At 30.2% G+C, this 22,333-nt stretch overlaps 1 protein-coding gene across 2 annotated transcripts in view; it reads left to right on the top strand.

The window, feature by feature from the left end:
* The window catches only part of LOC113513022 (uncharacterized), a 239,493-nt gene that overhangs the window by 52,986 nt on the left and 164,174 nt on the right, over window positions 1–22,333 (top strand). For both annotated transcript variants that reach the window (XM_052894773.1, XM_052894772.1), the window contains exons 2-4: window positions 2,462–5,230; window positions 6,420–6,519; window positions 17,059–17,133. In XM_052894773.1, coding sequence (XP_052750733.1) covers window positions 2,522–5,230; window positions 6,420–6,519; window positions 17,059–17,133 — 2,884 coding nt within the window. In that variant the 5' untranslated portion in view covers window positions 2,462–2,521. The remainder of the gene's footprint in view (window positions 1–2,461; window positions 5,231–6,419; window positions 6,520–17,058; window positions 17,134–22,333) is intronic.

Raw genomic sequence — 22,333 nt, 5'->3', positions numbered from 1 at the left:
CTTAAATTTGTTTTCGAATAAGCAGTTATTAGCTTTTTTTATTTCAGAACATCTGGATTTCAAAGGTATATTTGAATATCTTTGTTATCCCATGAAAGTACTGTTCACATTTTGTCTAATTTCTTTCTAATCTTTTGTTTAGTAAAATTAGACGTGTCAAAAGTATTTGACACGTCGAATTCTCATATATTTTATAGATACATAATTGTTTTTTACACGGTCATTCAATGGCCGTAATAACAGTTAAATTTCTATTGTGTATACTTTAATGTTTGTGAAAGTATTGATTCAGATTTTAGACAATTTACACATTTTTTATTACAAAATTGACTTTCACCAAATACATGAATACTAGCTTTCACCCGCGCCTCCGCCCGCGTAACTGGGATATGTTTACTGACGGTAATAAAAAAAATAGTTTGTCCTTCACTATCCCATATAATAAAAGTATACCAAATTTCATAGTGATATATATATATATATATATATATATATATATATATATTGTTAGCGGTATCCCCTACTTAAGTCTCCCCACCGCTCGCCGCAACTATAAAAATGGACGAAAACCAACGGATCGGCCATTTTGTTGTCATACGCGCGCTCGAATATATATATACACACACACATATATATATTTTTTTATATATATATATATATATATATATATATATATATATATATATATATATATATATATATATATACATAAATCGTTATAGTACTAAGAGGTAACAAACAAACTCACTTTCTCATTGTGTTTATCTTTAGTTTCGTTGTAGCGTATAACAGATTACTCTTTGTACAGGCTTAGACTCAAGGACTCATAAGCGTAATTTAGTGACATATTTCTTATTCTTACCGTTATTCTTTGCTTCAATTATCATTAAATTTTTCATTTTTTTAACGTATAACTGATTAAAAAAAAATGGAAAAAGAAATAAAGGACATTTATTTATACATATACGATTAAAATATACTTATAATAAAATAATATAGGTAAATTGTTAAATGTTACGAACACGAGTATTATATTAATGTGAAAATTAGATTAATCATATCATATATATTACAATATATACCTGCTTACAAACAAAACATTCCTAGATAATAATTTTCTGTAAGAAGTGATATTCAGCACAATAAAAAATCACCTTTGTTTCTTATGTTAACATATGCTAATTTTATCTTTACTTTTTATCTGGTTTAATGACGACGGTTGGGCACGTGTCCACAGGTATAAAATTCGGTTAGCTTTGGACCTTTTTTTCTCCAAATACACGTATACACGATCAGCCGTGCGTGTGCGCATATGTTTATCGAGGCAGATGTTTACTTTGGCGGGAATTTATTACATATTCCGCCTTCAACTTTTTTTAATAAAATGTTAATACTATTTGTTTTGCATTGCATTTTTTTTTTTTATTTTATTGATGAATAGTTAACAAGGACACAAATACTTCAGTTTCAGATTTATTATAATAGGAATATTTTAAAGTAAACTGGACGCTGTTTTTCTGCTAATGACATTTCTACTTGAGCTCATAAAAACTGTATATTTTGAAAGATTGGTAAAGATTAACTTAAAAGAAACAAATTAGGGGCCATATAACCGTATTTAAGATAGAGTTGGGTGGGCCGTGACCATCATAAAATTGTCTGACGTCCACTCCAGGAGTGCGAGTAAAACTTCAAAAAGACATGTCTGAGAGTACGAGTACATACATGCCTTTTAAAGGATCCAGACCCCCATTAAAAAACTTAAATACGCTAATACATATAACTAAACTGTATCATATACATATTTCAGTTTATATGTATATTTTTTTAAATATAAATATCTACATATACCGGACATGTAAAATTTTAAACTTAATTTTAGAACACAATGTTATTCTATTATTTTTCTTAAAAATATTATTTAAATAATGAATTCTTGTTCCTATTTCATATTACACATGATCGCCTACGATTCAGTGACATTGTTTAACTGTCTATATCCATGTATCGTTCTAAGCTTCCCAAATTGTTCTTTTTGTATATATTTTTATAAATTCTAAATCGATTTTCAAATATATAATATTTTATTCATATATAATTTTTCCTCAGAACAAAGTTCCATTTTGATTGAGATGTTTATTTTTTATAAACAAATTAATATAATATGAATAATTATTATATGTTAATAGTAGCCTAAATTTATAATATAATAATATAACATCAATCTTCTGTCACTATTATGCCATAGTACTTACCTGCGAGTCCGTTATGTTATAAAGGAATTGGTAGTTCAATAACGACCATCTGTCGCGCGGCAAATCATACAATAAAAGGTTTTTTTGCTCTATTATGAACGGGGCATCTTTTGATGGTTGGTTACAACGGGTTATAATATAATTGACTAATCTTTGCGTTGGAATATTTCATTTAGTTTGCATAACACAACTTTTCCTTGTTTCAGAATGCGAAAACCAGCATCGCCCCATCAATGTGCGTAACATTGATCTGACCACAGCAGACAATGCGGTCACAGGCTACAAAACCTTTACCTAAGAAAGGGGCCCTGAGTAAAACGACTTTTAAGGCAAACTCAAATACAAAACAAACTAAGAAAAAGTCCGTATGTCAGAAAAAAGTAAAGACTCTTTTAAACAAAACTGTGGTTAAAAATCCTAAAAAGAATTCTTCTAAAGATGATATTATTAATAACAAAAACGATGGAGAACAATCAGTTGGCGAAAACACTGAGACGTCATTGTCGCCAGAAAATACTAAAGCAGGACCGTCTAAATCCAGTCATCCTCGAAGTGATTCGCCGACAAAAAAGAACAAGAAAGAACCCAAAAAGAAGGAAGATTCGCTTAAAAATAGTCAAGACCATAATGTGAAGAAAATAGTAACTAAAAAGTTTTTAAAAGTAACGAAAAAAATTAAAAACGTCAAACCTAATATGAAGGTCACTGAAACGGACAATGATGTAAAGTACAAAATTAATGTAGATGTCATTAAAAAAAATGCATCAAAATATTCTAAAGCCAAAACTGTGATTAAGAAAGGACAGGTGACCAATCTGAAGAACAAGAATGTTAGCCAAGTAAAACAAGAACATTCAGAAAAAGAACAGAAAAGAGAAGAAAATGAAATTACTAAAAGTACCGGTAAAAAAGACGAGAATGAAAAATCAGTTGAGGGCAAAAATATATTATCAGATATCAAACATGAAAAAGCCATTGAAACCAAGTCCGAGGAAAAAATTGAAAATAAGGATATTAATTCGTCTTTAATAAAAATCTCTACCAATATTACTTCACCAAGTAATCCGGAAATTCCAAAAACAGAAACTGAAAGACCTCCAAAATTTTTTACTTCTAGCAGATCTCCTAGAACAGTGGACATAGATGTAAAATGTTTTAAAAACTCAAAAGGAAATCTAAGTATGTCTGAAAGATTTTTATCTATGAAATTTGAAACAAAGTCAGAAGACAATACTAAAGATAAATATATTAGTAATACACTTGTATCACAAGGCCCCGAGATTGATGTTTATACATTTACAGAAAAAGTTGACTCACCGAAAAGTATTTTATCAGACTTCCGTAGTCCTATAAACAAAAATGTAGGTAGAGTTAGGCCTATAGCTAGAGTCAAGGGTACAATTATAGACAGAAAAAATGATTCAGAGAAGAAAAAATACTCTCCACACAGGCCTATTGAAGAAGTAGTTAAGCAACTGAAAGCTAATAAACGATCTGAAGAATGTAATTCAAATTCAAATCAATCAGTTACTTCTAACGAAAATACTAATATTGTTAACGACGAAAAAGACTTGGATGATAAACCAAAACCCATTATAAGCAAATCCTATAAAATGGTTGCCCGAAAATCTAGCATAACAGGAAAACCATTCAGCCCAACTAAGTTCTTGGAGCAAGAACCAAATAAAAATGAAAAACCTGTCAAAACTAGTTTGACCAAAAAATCTACAGGGAAATCTAAAAAACAAAAGAAAATGATTTTATCAGATGGTGAGATAGAATTTTCTAAATTTGCTCTTAATACAAAAAGTTTGCAGTATACTTCTTCAGACGAGAGCATTGGCGAGTCTAATGATGATAATGACACCAAAGAATTTTGTGAATCTGATACACCTAAACCCAAGAAAACGAAGACTAAAAAATATAAAAAGACAACTGATAGTGGTAAAAAGTCAACGTCAAAAGAATTAAAAGAACTGTCTAAAGATTCTCATAGTGATCTTAAGGATCAGTCAATATTATTAGGGGAAAAACCCAGTAAAAGAAGATTAAAACTCTTATCAATGTGGACAGGACCAAAAAAACATAGAATGGCATCTCTTAATGCTATTGCAAAAGTGCATTGCTTATACGAAAATGAAAGTCGTACTCATATGGAGTTAGGTTTAATGAAAACTATTGATAGACAAATATCACCTGGTACATCTAAACCCGCTGTGATAAAAAAGAAAGATATTAAACCAAAAGAAACAGAGAAGCAAGAGAGTACGTCTGAGTCTGAATATGAAAATAGGATGGAGAAAAAAGATGAAAGCTCAGAAAGTTCTGATGATAACCCCCCTCAACGAAGTCTACGGGGAGTACCAGGTATCAGAAGTGCTGGTAAATATTGGGATCCAAAATCATCCACTTCTTCTAGTGAAGATAGTGAGTTAGAAACTAAAAAGAAATCCTCTAGTCCCGAAAAGAAGAAAGCGTCTGTTAAGTCTTCAATGAAATCGGATATTGAAAAATCTCCTGTTAAAATGAAAAAGACTGTTGGTGTGCCTGTGAAGAAAAAACGTAATAGAAATGAAATAGTAATGGACTTAAAGGACATGGTCGTACAGAAACGCATGGCTAGTTTGAATGCAACTGCTATTCTTGCTGCCAGCTATGAAAAACGGTCTCCTAAATCTAGTAAGGATGATTCCACTTCAGATTCATGCAGCGATGAGTCTTTTTCTCAAAAGCCAAAAAACGGGGTAAGTTCCGGCGTTAAGTCGGAAACAAAGATTGAAGAGCCAAAAAAAGAAATAGAAGAGTCCTCTACGGCTGACAGAAAACAAAAAGTCGAAGTTATAGTTAATCAGGATACCGATGTTACTATAACTGGAGTATATTCAACACATCACGAAGGTTTTTGCACAGCGATGCAGTATCGCATTTCCTCTACCAGCCATACACAAACAACAGCTACAGCAAACTGCGAAAAGGTATGCTATTGATTAATATATTAATCTTTATTGATCCCGTTAATAACTAAATCTTTTTGTAAATGGGGGATCTTCAAGTCAGCAATATGATTACAAATGTCCTTACGGCTGGCAGCAAATTGCCCCATGTAAAACTCCTACGTAATTAAGATGGTGTATCCCCTGGCGCTTTGGGTCTCATTAATACTCAATAATGAAGTAAGTTCTATGTAAACACGCCTCGGGACCTCATCCACACATTATACTTCATCGCTTACCTCCTGAAAGTTTGCAGGGAAAAGTAAACCCTTTGAGAGAGATTTATAAGGTGAATGTCGAATGCGAGATGCTTATCAATTGGGGCGTAACGATTTACGGGTGAAAGGAGTATCCATCGTGTTACCCTTGACGCAGATTACATCGTCTGACGCGTTAAACCTTATTAATGTTATGTTAAACTCTCAGAAGCATCAGGGACTCGAACTACTTACGCATAATCTGCGAATATTGAGTTAGTGTTGCCGATTAGGTATTTAGTTTTAGCGATTATTAGTAGAGAAAATAAGTTTGATTAGTCATTTTATAATTTTATTTTACTATTCTTTACCTGGGTATAAAGGAGTATCACTCGTAACTTGGTTGTATTGGTAAATTTCGAAGTTTATGTAAAAAGTAGCGTTCACCACTATCTAATTTCATTGTTATACCGTAATTATTGGCTGGTTACGAGCTAACAATGTATTCTGTTCTCTACATGTTTGTAGGTGACAGTTCCCACTTTCTATTCTAGCTACGAGTTTGAAAAATAATGAATAAATGTTGCTCACCCTACTGTGATAAATTATGTGCTAATGGTAAATTAGAATCTACTAAGGAAATAAAAAAATACATATCTCGGAATTACTTAAAATAATAAACATTGCCTCAGAAGAAGTTCCACTTTAATCATCATTAAATTTACCTGAGCCCAAAATGAAAGTAAATCCTATCGAATACAAAAAAAAATCAAAATCAGTTTAGTATTGGGCAAAGATGTCGTGTCACATTTAAAAATACCTACAGACAAATTGAGAATCTCCTCTTTTTGCTTAGAATCCCAAGATGTTTTAAAGAAGCATCTATATTTATAGTATAGGTAACAGTATATACAAATTAATGTAATTTACAAACTTAGTAATGTTAATCAACTGACAAAATATGAATGTCATAGGAGGGATGCTCCCGGGAAGATGGTTCCCGTTACACTCCGCTATCAGCTCTGTCCTCGATGCAGCCACCGGCGGAACACTCTCATCCACATCCTCATCCAGGTGAGTGGAATACAAAATTATCTGTTAATTAACCGTATTGTTTAAAATTCTCCGTAGTCGTAGTTTCATCCTATCCATTTTGAAAACTTTTTTTCCGTACTGAAAACTGACAAATAAATGTTTACTTAGAATTAATTATTTTGATTGGAAATTAAATAATGGTAAATATTACAGAATATTATCCAACAAATGTAAGGTTCATATACTTATGTCTCTTAAAAGTTCACTTCTATATTATGTTATAATTGCTTAACGTTTAATATGTTATGACAATTATATATATAATAAAAATATATAAATATAATAACTCTCGGTCGTATTTCCTGTTACTTTACATTTCTATTTATTTTTTCCTACTAGACATGGATCTACATTATTTAATACATTTTATTATTTCTGTTACACAAGCGATGTTTTCTGCACGCAAATCATAGTACATTTAAGCTCTGTGCTCACTACACCGTGTCATATCGTAGCCGTATGAGGAAATATGACCGTTTGAGGTACATAAATGCCAACTATAACAGACCATTACCATTCTATATCCATTTATTTTTATAGCTGTTTTCATACCCGTTCAGGACCCGATGAATTACGTGTCGATACCGATTCTATCATATAGAGTACATTATTCACGTTGAACATTTTCGCATACGTATTTATCTGCAAAAATATTTTACTATATAGACTGATATAAGAGCAGTCTGACGGACAAAAAACACAATACAATTTTTTTGCATATATCGACAAGATACTATACTGTAATATATGAATATTACAGTATAGTGGACACAGACCTTTAACGTGGCTGCAATATCTGATGTTAATTATAGATCTTTATAATAGGAAATGGCTAAGGAAGTACTCAAATTTATTGTTTTCATAATCTTTGATTTAGCTACAACATCAGTTTTTTATCGTGAAACTTGACATTTAATAGCAATTTGCATCCATTTTTTTTTTTATTTAAATAATCCTTTTTTTATTGAACTGAAATTACTCGAACTTCATTTTCCTAATTTCATTTAAGACTGACTGCCACAGTCAGTAAAAGATTTTTATTAATACATTTATTTTTGATTTAAAGTAGCCTTAAAACCGATCAATTAATATACATTATGGTATGATACAACAAAAAATATTCCTAGTTTTTCTTGCATTATAGTCCGCATAACGAAGGTAAAAATATATATAGTCTATGACCTAGTTCATATCCAAAACTAAGTATTTCATGATATTTAGAAATGCTATTATGACGCCACGGAGTAAAATATAAATAAATAAATTCACTTTTACATTTATATATAACATTAGTTAAAGCTGCTTCGCTCGCGTAAATCGATATACAAAGTAGTAAGTAAATTATATTCTAAATTAGAATACAAAATAACCTTTATTAGTATTTGTGGGAATGAGTAACAAAGATCTCTCCATACAAACATCTACACAAACTTTCGCGTTTCAAATTGTAGTGGGATAGGGATAACTTTAATTGCTTACTTAGTTACTTTAGTTACGTAGCTACGTTGGATAAGTACGTGCCAGTAAGTACCTAATAAAATTAAGTGATAACAGCTTGAACGTTAGTCTCTCAAGGATCTTTCTGATTTTGCTTGTAAATGAATTGTTTAATCATTTATTCTACTGAACTTTCAACACATTTATATAAATGTATACAGAAAATATATTTCTATTCTGTATAAATAAATTATTGAAATAAATATTTAAAATATAATTTTCGCTTTATCTATACTGAATATTAGTAATACTGATATAGAGAGGAAATATGTAGGGGAGACCGATTGAACCATTTTTTATATTGAGACCCATTTAAATTTAACTTGTATTATACTAAATTAAACCTTGTTTAACTAACTAATAAATGTTTAGGACAAAAACTGCTATTTCAAATGGATAAACTCTAAAAACTCCCCTCTTACTGAGATAAATTGAAACACTGGTCTAGGAGAGTTCAATTATTATCTGGAAGCAATCCATTATTAAGAGACACAGATTTGTAAGTAAATGTTATATTAAAGTTACAATTATAATTTGTATATCAGTCTCATAGTTACAATATTGAGATCTTAGAAACAAAAAAATAGCAAATAAGTATACACTGAAATTTATAGAAAAAAAAATAAAATAAAATAATCTTAGTCAAACAAATAGTTATGGCACACATAAGATATTTTGCCTTCATGCATTCCAGGTGTGCCCATGCCTTACACTCCATACACTGGATCCATTGTTCATTTAGCTTATTTCTACAATCCCTGAAATATTATATATTGTATTAACTTTTTCTGGGTGTGAGCGCATCCAGTTATCACATGTCCTGTTGACAGCTTTTTTCATAGGGCCAAAGATAGCTCGATCCATGGGCTGAAGTTATAAATATGGTTGAAATGTTAACAAAACAATTCCATTTTCCTTACAGAAATTAATGTTCTTTACAGCAGTATGTGACGTTACAATACGGAACTACAATATCTTTATAACTTAATTTTTAAAATAACAATAAATATAAATCATCATCATTTTATACCAGATGGCCCATCACGAATAAATATCATTAAAACGTTTTTATAAACATTGGTGGAATGCAATTTCCTTCAAATGCAATGTTTTCTTTTTGTCGAGTCATGGCACTGATCTGTTTTTATAAATGACTTCTGGTTTTTGGACAATTATTCTTCACCATTCCATGTCCTAATGATCAAATATAGTTTTTAAAAAACAATTCTTTTTTTGTTATGGTCGCCCAAAACAAAATACCAATGCATAACAAAAATACGAATAATAATAATGTGGATATCTGACTTTTTTACACTACACAGTCATGCAAAATCTTTATTGCAGTTTAAATCTTAGATTCATTCACAAATACACTCTAAAACAGTTAATTAATAAAAATTTTGATAAAGATATTATTATGATGAAAACTTACTTTTATGTATTTTTTTCACCTGATATTTAATAGCAAACGTCGATCATGGTGCATGAACGAATACACACACATAAAATTAGCAAAGTTACCAACTTGCTAGTGCTTTTAGATTTCCAGAAATTTGTATTGTTTCAACCTACCTTTGGTTCAGTTTTCCTCGGTCTCCCCTAATTCTTAAATTGTTTGTCCATTTCAGATGGATAAACTTAAAAAACTACTTAACTGAAAATCTTTCACCAATATAAAGCTATAATATTAGTGAGTAACATAGATATATTCTTTTCGAAAATTCTATACCGGGTACGTCTTTGTTTTATAATCATTAACTGTTACGTGTACAGTCCAGTAATAACAGAATAACAATAATTACACATTTTATGCCTACAAAAATACGATTTAAACATTTACCCCTTCAAATGCAATATTTTGGTATTCTTATAAAACTTTAAAACTATTACCACATTTAATGAAAATAAATTGTTTAATGCCCAAAAATTGCAATAAAAATACGAATAATAACAAATATGTGGAAATCTACTTTTTTTCAACTTTAATTCTTCACAAATTCGGAACTGTCCATGGTCACACTTACATAACACACACATGCTAAATGTAAGTAATTGTTAATTGTATTTTCAATCTGTATTGTATATATATATATATATATATATATATATATATATATATATATATAAAAAATATAAAAATTGTGTGTATATATATATATATATATTTCGCATAAAATGTAAGACTATAGATTTTTGGGTAACAACGAGAATAATAATAGCAGTGTCCAATGTAGGTACGTGGTATGATATAATATTTTTTATATTGCTAAGAATGGCAAACAAAGCTGACGACCTACTTCATATGAAGTCAATTACCTAGGTATAGACATGTTGCACGTATTACATATTAGTTATAACTTTTAAAACTAATAAAGCACCATCCATACAACTCCGAATCCGTATACTGATAGAGAAAATAATAGCTTACACACACTTTGTATGAACTTGTTCACATAATGATTTTATGTGAACAAGTTTATACAAAGTGTGTGTAAGCTATTTTTGTCAGACGTTTCCAGGCTCAACTGCCAATTTTATGTAACGTGCATTACGTATCTATATGTCGTCAGTGCTATTCAATAAATTACACCACCGGAACGACGTTTTATTATAATGTGATATGTAGTTTTATATAATTGAATACAGTATGACAGATTTTATTTCAACAATCACACGATAATGCCTTCGGCTACCTTTTATCCCACCGCTTGTTATCAACAGGAAAGTCATCTTCACGTCTTAGCTGCAAAATTATCCCGTATAATGCACTTTCAAAGGGATTTTCTTCTGTAATTGCTCACACTGGTATTCAAACTTTGACAGGAGCCGAAGAATTCCCAGGATTAAAGATACAATATACGAGGTTCTTAAAAAAGAGTGTATTAAGGATTTTTACAGTTTGTGCACCTTTTAGATAATAAAAAAAAAAAACAATTAATGCACATTCACGTATTTGCCTAATGTGTAAACACGAATAGAAATAATCGTTTCTATGGAGCTACCGAATTCAAATGATCTGTAACTTTGAGGTCCTAACCCGAAGCTGTGTGAATGACGCTTCAGATGACAACGCCACACTAGAGTTCCAATAGGTATATATCGTGGCGACGCCGCGACGTTGCCTCACACGCGCACGCGTGAAATAGGTCAATGTTTCGATCAACAGGCGACCTCGGCGCAGACGCCGCGCCGCGCTCTACCGCCCGTCTACAACGTGGTACGCTTCACATTAGCTTGGTTTAGTCTGCATCTCATTGTTTTCCGTCATTTCTATTTTAATTCGCTAGTGAATTAAAATAAGGATTTAATGCATTATAGGGTTTAATACAGAGTATTTATATAATATATTTACTTACTGCCTACTATTATTAATGTAATTTTTCTATGTAATAATGACTGAATAATGACAATAGTAAAAACTCGAATATTTTTTCTTTTAAATTGTGCACAGCCCTATATTGTAAAATCATAATAACCTGTATATCTTGCAAAAAAAAATTTTATTTGATTAGAAAATTTGTGAGGATAGATATGTCTTTTTACTTCACGCATAATCTATTAACTTGATTTAAATAAAATTTCATACACAGATAGATTACATCCGACATTAATATTATACGTTATATTAATACATGCAGGCGAAGCTACGGAGGTAAATGTAGAGTAAATAGGACAAGGAATCTCACTGATTTATTCTGAAACTACGAATTCGAAATAATATGAAAAATATATTTGAGATTTTGCCCCGCAAAAAAGATACTTCATTCAAGTCGTAAAAAATAACACAAGAAAAAACTCTATTGCCAAAAATAATTATTAAAGTGGATCTAAATGAGAATAAATTGGTTCAAGAAAGAAGTAATCCGATAATTGTATTTAACGTATACAAAAAATACCTTTGAATTGAGAATTTTTTTTATACAACTTAGAATGGCAAACAAGCTGACGGCCCACCTGATGGAAAGTGGTAACCGTCGCCTATAGACATGAGCAGTACTATAGATATAACAAAGTATACTGTCTCGCTCATGATACCCCCCATGCGTCGCCATTCCTGAGGATTCAGATGTTATTCCTCTGTACCCTGTAAAATCACGCCATATCCCACCCTTCAAACCGAAACACAGCCATGCAAACACAACTGCTTCACGGTAGAAATAGAATCTTTAAATTTTTTTATTTGGTTAATTAATATTAACTCGGAAAGTATCCATTATTTTAAATTGATTTATACATTATAGAATGAAACTAGATTTCAAAACGACATCGGACTACGTATGCTTTTAGAAGTCATCACAGAGCCACAGGGAGACAAAGAGATTATACTTATATTGGTCCCGTTGCTTTATACAACAAATATGCAGCCCTTATCCTTATAGAGTTGTGTCAATATAACGTAATCATACAACTTGACAACAAAATCGCAACAAACAATACTCGCTAGCTATATTACCGTCGTTTACAACATCATAACTAGCATTGGCTTTAAGCCAGGCATGCAGATGTCAATGCTGATTTTGGCGCGGCATTCTTCCCTCAGGATGTAACAGCTATTAACATAATCTGCCATTTTTTAAAGATCCTGTCATTGTACTTGTTGTTGAACAAAGAATTCAGATTTTCGTAAAGGTTACCTTTTGAACTACATCTTTGGATCGCGATACTCATATTATCATATACTTCTATTAGCTAATCTTTCGCGATAGGCCACCTTTGTAGAATTCATTACATATCTGCACTTCGCTTAGGAATTTTGGGAAACAGCTTCTTAATATTCCCTTATACGATATGTATAGATTGATGATTAAACGCCAACGGAAAATCCTCTCACGCAGAACAAAACAGACATCGAGAACTCATTGCGATTCATCAACAAAGGCACAAATCTTCGTAGTACTATGCCAAATAAGTTTTTTATTGTTAGAGAAGCAAAAAAAAAGTTGATGATTTACCTGATTGAATAATGAGTAAGTGGTTAATATCTCTCATGAATACTTGTAACACGAAAGGTGTTGGCAATGCGTTGTTGGCCTTTTAAAGATTATTAAGGATGTTTTTTAAAAATCACATATTGTAGTGCAAGGGGAAAAATCTCAGAAGGCATCTTATTTTACGACCCGAAAAAACAAGGAAGAAAAAGAATTCCTATTTTAAGATTTTAAGGGACGACATATAATAAACATGTATATATATATATATATATATATATATATATATATATATATATATATATATATATATATATATATATATATATATATTGACATACTTGTTTAAATACTGTCTATAAAATATTATGCCAAATTATATCTTTTGTCAGTTGTAAGTTCCCTTTGCAATACAAGTACATAATTGTTTCATGACTTTAAAGACAAAGATTCAACAGCGATCTTATTACAGTTGTATGTTGTTTGCTGTCAAAGCGAACCAGCTAAATCTAAGAGTAGTAAATTTTCTAATCCTCTCAAAACTCACCCCGTTGGAACGTCGTAAATGGCGCAACTTTCCAGAATTGTACAGTTCAATACAGCTTACTTTTAACTAGCAAGTCAGCTTCGGAAACTTACGCTATTTCACCGCAACACATGCTCTCATATCGCGGTCCAAAATGCTCGCATATTTTTCCAATTTTTCTTCAACAATTATTTTTTCTATATTCAATTCTTTTTTCTCATAGTTGAGTTGGTTATATATAAATATTATACTATTTTATTTTGGTGAAAGCCTACAAGTGTCTCGAACACAAGAGGCTTAACTTCTTTACTTTATAAAAGCGACAAAGCTTAAGTACGAATATACTTTTCAAAAGAACTAGTGGATGGATAAGCGAAGATATACGGACAAACGGATAATTAGTTGGGTGACATGATATAAAACTATATGCATTGATATTAATAATATACCTACAATAATATTGAGGGAAAATCAACTTTAATAAATTATCCCTCATTTGAATAAAAATTATCAAAAATCCTATATATCTTAATTACATAAATAAAATAAATACTTAATTGTATAATAAAGTCAATTAAATAGATAATAACATAACGAATAATAAAAAATCTTATGAAGAGAGTTAGGTATGATTTGTTCATCATAGCGATACGGCGTGGTCCGCCAATGGCAGGGATCCAACTCGCCCATATCTAGCTGATATTAAATAGGTACCACTTATCTATGTGACCGCCCATCTAGACTAGAGTTCAAATCAGCACAATCGCTCTTTGATAATCAATTTAATTCTGTACGTAACCACTGCAGAACCTTAATCGGATCCGTATAAAATTATATATATACATATATATACTTATGAAATGCAAATAGAATAGCAAACTTGACTGTAATTACTAGCAGTGTATACTGACGAGATATCAGTGAGGATAATAGGTATGTTGGTAACAATAGAGACATTTGTTTTTAATGGATAATAATGGAATGGTAACCCCGCCTGCGCTAACGGTATATGCTGGTGGAGCACCAGTGAAAGATGAAAGGTGAGGATGAAAGCAGGTTAATTAACCTATCATAATGTGCCAGGAATTCACCACAATGGTAATAGAGACATTCGACCCCACCACTAACAATCCCTTTCGATCATGCAAAAAAATTGGTTACCAATTTCCCCTGATACACAACCTACTGTATAAGTAAAAAAATCGTCATTACGTCGAATGTAAGAAAGCTAATAGTTACATATTAAAAATAAAATAAAACTTAAAAAATAATCGAAATTCAAAGAAACTATCCGTTTGAATATTCTGCTTTGCCTATTTCTTGCTAGTTTGAAGAGTACATATGTGAAATTAATTGGTACTGTGACTCATCTTCATATCACAAAAATTTAAAGAATGGTAATACATTTTGTTTTGATTGAAAATTAACACCCGGCACTAGAATATATATCAGGGTGATCTATTCACACGTAATTATTAAAATCCAGAATGCGTTTATCACCAACGAGTATATAACAAACTTAATTGTAACCGTTTATCAGGTTCGTCATATAAAATATGACACTTGTTCGAAGATGACCATCGTCAATCATAAAAGAATTTAAGAATTTGTAGTAAGCCTCAAAAATCATCCAAAATACGTAATAGATAAGCAAGTCAAAATGAAAGTAATTAAAGTGAACAAACAAATACAATTTTCCCGACAAAAGTCACCATTAGTCACAAATCCAAACAACAATTATAAGCTTAACTACAAAGTTCGTTCAAATATAAAATACGTTGCTCAGATTGAGGTTTATATTACAGACATCGTAGAAGAATTTATTTCAGTTTCATCACGGCATAATTCAAATTTGAGAGCGAAGCATTTAATTTTCATAGCTTAGCGAAATCCCATTTCAGTAAAACCCGATTAGAGTATAAGCGCCCGCGACCCGTTCGTTATCCTGCAAAAGAAGCAATTCTTTGAACAACAAAACATAGGTACTGCAAATTTTGAAGAAAAGAGCAAAGTTAATCATGAAATCTGAACGTCGACCTTTCGACCTCCAATTATAAAGTGAGCTTGCAGTAACAATAAATTTTAATGTAAGACAACCAGATATTGTGTTTACATTACTTTTACTAATGTCCTCGTCCGTATTCAGTTAATTTTCGTATGATTCAAACATGATTGTTTCATATTTTATTCGTATATAAATTGTTTTTACTTGAGTGGAAGAAATAATCATTTAGAATAATATTATAATAAATCATCATCATATAATGTGTTCTATATATATATATATATATATATATATATATATATATATATATATATATATATATATATATATATATATATATATATATATATATATATATATATATAAATCTCCCAAAGTATGGATTTCCAAAATATGGGTGCGCCCTAAAACATGGACGATACGCCGACCGCCCGACGGACAAACAGCCTGACAGCCACTTTCTAAGACAGTTTTTTTTTTATTTGAACAGTTCTTCATTCAAATTAGTGTCGCTTAAGTCACCACTAGGAGAACCTGAGCATCACTATTAGTTTATGCACATTTTTTTCTTTATGTCAGCTTAGAAATGACTCCCGAGTTTGGAAGTTTTTATGAGACAGGTCGCAGTGCAGTCAACTTTTGGAACCACTGCTATAAATTAGTAAATTATGCGTAGTAACGTTAACATTTGTTAATTTTTATTAAGACACGAATTTAAATTTAACTCGAATAATAAAAGATTCTAAAATGTTAATAATTTCTTCTACAGATATATAGTCATTGCATAATTTAGTTCTCGTATTGATTAATCTTTGTGTTTCCCACTTCAAAAAATGTAAAACTTTACGGTTTAGTATAAACGTTTCTAAGAATAAATTAATGCATTGAACATGTGCAGAGAATCGTAAATGAAGGTTTATGAGTTTATTGATTTGAAAAACTGTGAAATAATTACAAAGTGGTCATACTAATACTGCCATTACTAAAATTATCTTCCTTTGATATCAGCAATTTTATATTTTACTCGTATTGAGACCACTTTCTGACTAAAAAAAGTAATAAGTATTATACCTATTATTCTACAAAAAAAGCTACTTTAATTGTAAACATGATGTTTTATATATGTATGTATATAAAACATCATATTTACTACAACTCTAGTTTTATATGTTTTATAGATATATATAGTAGAAATAGTTTCGTACATACCCCACATTTGAATTTACAACTTGAATTTTTTAGAAAGATTTTCTGCAACAAGCACTTTTTTACTATTAAAAATAAATAGCAGCTTCAATAGTTTTAAAATTAAATAAATTAGATGTAATACGGTAGTAAAACTATCGATTATAAAAAGAATAATAAAGATCCGTTCAATATTCACAAAGTAATCGCTCACATTTTCACAAACACAATGTATCAGAGTCGCAAGAAAACGGAATTTAAAAAAAAAATACAGCTTTTGGAAGTTGCTTAAATTGTATGTATCATTAATACCATTTATATATATATATATAGAAAGTAGTCTTTAAACACCACTAATAATGTTTCATTATGTCTAGTGTCCGAGCTAAGGCGCACGGCGGGTTGTTCCAGCGCCTTCTCAGCTCCCTCGCCGTCGGCACACCATGAACCAGGTCAGTTACTAGTATTTCATATTTTATAACTTTTTAGCAATTTTTACTTAATGTTCTCTACAATAACTAGTTGTAACATGATTATGTATTGTTATCCTAATAATTCATCAAATTCATATCAGCTGTTAACTGTCCACTTTTAAATTTAGGCCTCCTGGTATTGGAGGGTTTTCTAGTAGTTGCCACGCTTGGCAATATTTAAAAGAAGATAGGTATTATTCCAGCTTTTTTTTTTATAAATAAAATGTAAAAATCAAACATTTTCTTATTTTATGCAAAGCGTTTATGTTTAGGATAAAACGTATTTTTTTTTGTTAAAATTATTATTATATATTATAATCTATTTACTTTTTCACAAGGTATGATCAAATGAGAATTTCCTTATTACAGTTTCATACATTTTAGGCATTACAAATTCTATGTAGGTTAGTGCAAATTTTATTTATTAAATTTAATTGTACTCGTACTTGTTTATCAAGTTATCTTTATAACAAAACAACCCATTACGTTAGCATCGCAAAATCTACTAGGCACTTCCTATAACATTTTATCCTACTATTACCATTACCATACTGGCTTTTTGTAATACAGTTTTAATTCGAGATTTTTTTTTCTTTTGCACTGATATTTGTATTATAAATACTTATTTAAAAAATAATATGAACTATTCTTAATTGTAAAATTCTATGTAATTAATGCAGCACGTTATTAACAGAAATATACCTACAGAACAAATTCTTAATTACAGTAGTTACTTACTAATTGTTATACGTAATATTACCTATTTTCTAAAATTAAGAAATTCTAATTTTTAATTAAGATATAATGGAAATCAATCAATTTCCATGATAATGTTTTAAAAAATATTTGTCAAATGATATAAATAGATAATTATTTTACATCTAAAATGTTTCCGATCATCCCAACGTCATTGTAATAAATTATGTAGGTCAATAAATCCGCTGACGCTTTTACGTAGTCTATTTTTAACTGCCTGGGTTTGTATGGGTACAGGTTTTTACTATTAAATATTTACTTTTTATCCGACTCGAAGGACCAATAGGTCTAGGATTATAAATGATAAGGCAATGTATCCTTTGTCATTTTAATATAAAATTTACTTATATTAAATTGACCGTCACTGCGACCAACTATTCCAGCTCTCCACTATATTCAGCTTTATTCAGTAGTGAAGACATAGTCAGTTCAATTTAATACGGCAAGCAAAGTTCTTCCAGTACCTGCGGTCGGTCCGTTAAGTAATTAATTCTTTTGTCGGTCTGTTTCAATAAATCACTTCGTACTTCGTAGTAAACTAAGATATTACAAAAGTTGTCTTGTAAATTAGTTATTTTCAATTACCTGCGTTTGTATGCACAATTTTTATTAATATTTTCATCTTATCCCACTCGAAAGATCAATAAAACTAATATAACTAACGTATAAATGATTTGATGATAATTGATAATATAATTGATGATTGATAGACGGAAGGTTAAAAATTATACGATAAATTCCGATGAATGTACAATGACCCAGCTCGTGTCATTACGCATTCAGTTTGAAAAATAAACAATGAATTTTCGAAAATTCATTGCTTGTTTACCAAAAATATAACCTATAATTTTATACATGTATGGCCAACACGTTATTTTAAAATAACACTTAAGCAATATCTTTATAATTATAAAGCTTTTTAAAATTATACCATTATTTAAATAGTACCATGATAAGCTGTTTTCCTCGATAACGACTTATTAATTTATAGGTAGAATTTGTATGACTTGCCGATATTTTATTTATATTTAAATCAAATAATCTTTATTTTAAACTAATCATTTAAAAATACAACAGACAAAAAAATAAAATACATTGTCAATTAACTAAATTTTTTTATTCCTGTTTGTTATATATATATATATATATATATATATATATATATATATATATATATATATATATATTATATATATGTTATATATATATATATATATATATATATTATATATATATATATATATATATATATATATATATATATATATATATATATATATATATATATATATATACACGTATAAACAAATTATATCAGTTCTTCTCTGAAACAGTAAAACTAGCTTTGTTTTGTTTCCGTAAGAAAGGTGCAATAGCACTTTCAATTCAGCATCTCACTAGTGCTTATTTATACACATAACTCGCTTAATTTGAGATTACTTTATTCTAGAATAATTTCTATGCGCGGCTAATCCATGTCACCGAGATGTTATATAGGTATTAATTAACTTATAATAATTGATTAATCGGGATATAAAATAGGCTATCTAATTTTCCGTCCCAAATGCAAGACGTACAACAATTTGCATGACTTTTGAACCGTTAAAACACCAGGACATGACAAACTCACTCTCAAATTTATAATATACGTAAAAAAAAGGATTTATATATTCTTAGTATGCCACTTGATTGTTACTAAAAGACACGTCAGTCAAAGTATGATAAGTACTACTTCTCTTCCTCGTTCTTGCGTCGATATCCTCAATGTTGAGGATTCTGATCATCTCGATAATACAATTTCACGCGGATCATTTGCCTTCATTCCATTTGACACAGAGCTTCGGTGGTGTTGAGTGCAGTAAGGATTTGTTCTTTCGATAAAATGAAATGAAAAACTCACTTGCGCTAGCTGGGCACTAGTGTGAAATGATACGTGAGATTGAAGTTAGAGGACCTACCATGAATATTTCCAAAATTTCGAGGCCGAATGAAACAAAAAATGTATGTTAAAATTACATAATACGTACTGTTTAAAAATGTTAAAATGTTATTCCTTTGGACTTTTATGGTAGGATTTATGACGAACGAAATGTTAGCTACATTTACTGGGCCGATTTCGGTATAAGCGAAACACGAAATTGAGTTCGAACATTCAGAATTTCATTTCATGGTAGAGTCACAGGTTACCCATCGTGATGAACCAGAAATTAAACATGTCGTTAATAACCACTTACCCTCATTTTAATGCATTTCTAATGTATTTCTATGCGTTTATAATAATATTTTTAATAATGTTTTTATACAATATATATACTTGTATACTTCCTATGTGCTATAGTGATAGTTCTAGCTGCTTTTTTGCCTGCTCGTGGCCAATACATAACACATTAAATATTTTATTTAGATCATTCCAATTTCCACTTCAAAATGGATCGATATATGAAGTACCTACATAACCTCTTACGTGCACGTAAAAGAAGTCGGGGTTACAACTAATCTATAAATACGAAACATAGCACAATATTGTAACGAATTACTTACGTGTATAGAGTATTTTACGTCACACAATACAATAGATTCGAAAGAAAAAGACATCGGAACAAAACAAATAACGATTTCATAGGGACAAACAGTCTTTTAGATTTTGTTTACCTTTTATAAGATACAAGCAATATCCATCAAGAGAATAAAATAATAACAACAAAACGGCGCACAACGTGATATTCCACAGAGGTGAACAATAGAGTAGTCAACTTTTAAAATGTTTATGTTACTTTTTTTCACAGAGGTGAACAATAGAGTAGTCAACTTTTAAAATGTTAGTTTTTCCCTCTAGGTGGCGAGCTGTACGATGGTAGAAACTGGTCGTGAGCATCGTGGTAAATAATTCTTTTGAGTACAATCCATTATACAAGCATTAAAACACGATTGGTTCGATACCGATTTTAAGCCTGTGATCATCGACAATTCTGATAGCACGTCCTTGCATCGAGTTGAAGGGTTCAAGTTGGTATGTAAATGCTCCCGCCCATAAGTGACATTACATACTTTATAATAAACAACTAATAACTTTATATTATTTATATTATGCTTCGCTTATAATTAATGTCTAGAATTACTCTTATTTGTGTTTCTGAAATTTACCCTTAAAATTTTATTAATTTATTATAGCACAAGATAGGTGTTTTAAATTGAATACTGGGATAATTATATTCGTTTATCATTTTATTTAAAGAGGTTATTTTTACAATTAAATTAATATTGACAATACCTAATTGAACATTAAACAGAGTCGTGAAAATTAGAAAATACATTATGATTAAAATAAACATAAAATGCAAATCTTATTTACCAACTGAAAAAAAAAATATCTCGATATAAAGATTAATAGTCATATTACTATGTTAGTGTAAGTGTGAATATATATTTGATAACTCCTCTACATTTCCCATCTATGTGCGGTATCTCGTTCAGTTTACTTCACTCTGGTGCTGAGCTCCTATTTGCAATAAACACGTCCCGTGTGGTCGCACAACGGGAACAAGTTTCACGGACTTGTTTTGCACTCGGAAATGTTAAAACTGGGACTTACTCCGTAAACGACGGAATTTTCTTTAGCTCTATACGAACTCTAAATTAAGTGTTTAATCTTTTAGACGTAATAAGTTACTGTGAAGTCGCTCTTTGATAAAATAAATATACTTTCAATTGAAACATTTAACTACTTAAACTACATTTAATTTCTTTTTTAATTATTTTTTCGTTAACTATTTCGATTTGTGTTCAGGATACATTCAGTAAATTATAATTGTAAAAACTTTTCTTTCACGTCGAAGACAACCGTTACATATGTCTGTTATCGGGTAAGGTTCTTATCTCGTGCAGCTATATACTCATAAACCACATTTCTAAACTAATAAATAATTTACAGTTTTCGCTTCATTACGATTTTATTATATGTAATACTACCTTTTTCCTGCAACTTCGAATGCGTAGATTTCTAAAATACACAAATTACTAGTTGGCGTATCAAAATAAAATCATCACATTTAATCCTTAACAACACTCGCTTTTTTTAAGTTACACATATTACCCTCGTGGGGGAGTTTGGCCCCCTACGCGTTTACCCAATAATTATGCACCTTTGTTGACAGTTTTATGGAGTTTTTTTTTTAGCTTTAGCATGTTAGGGAATAAATAAAATAATTCTATTGAATTTTTTAGCGTAAAGTAGGTATGTAGGTAGTAAGTCCTTGCGTCAAATAAAAATATTATCTAAAAATTGGTGCTTTATTTTAGTAACTTGTTGAAAGGCCCAATAATATATAAACATTTTAATATAAAAACAAAAAAAACAATATATTATAATTATGACAATTGTTTTCACTGTAATAAACGTTATAATAAGTCCTAATGAAAGAAA

The sequence above is a fragment of the Galleria mellonella genome, unplaced genomic scaffold (assembly GCF_026898425.1).
Source record: "Galleria mellonella isolate WM207_F2 unplaced genomic scaffold, CSIRO_AGI_GalMel_v1 utg23, whole genome shotgun sequence".
In the NCBI taxonomy this organism is placed as follows: domain Eukaryota; kingdom Metazoa; phylum Arthropoda; class Insecta; order Lepidoptera; family Pyralidae; genus Galleria; species Galleria mellonella.
The sequence above is the reverse complement of the archived record's forward strand: the minus strand, read 5'-3'. Positions and strand labels throughout refer to the sequence as shown.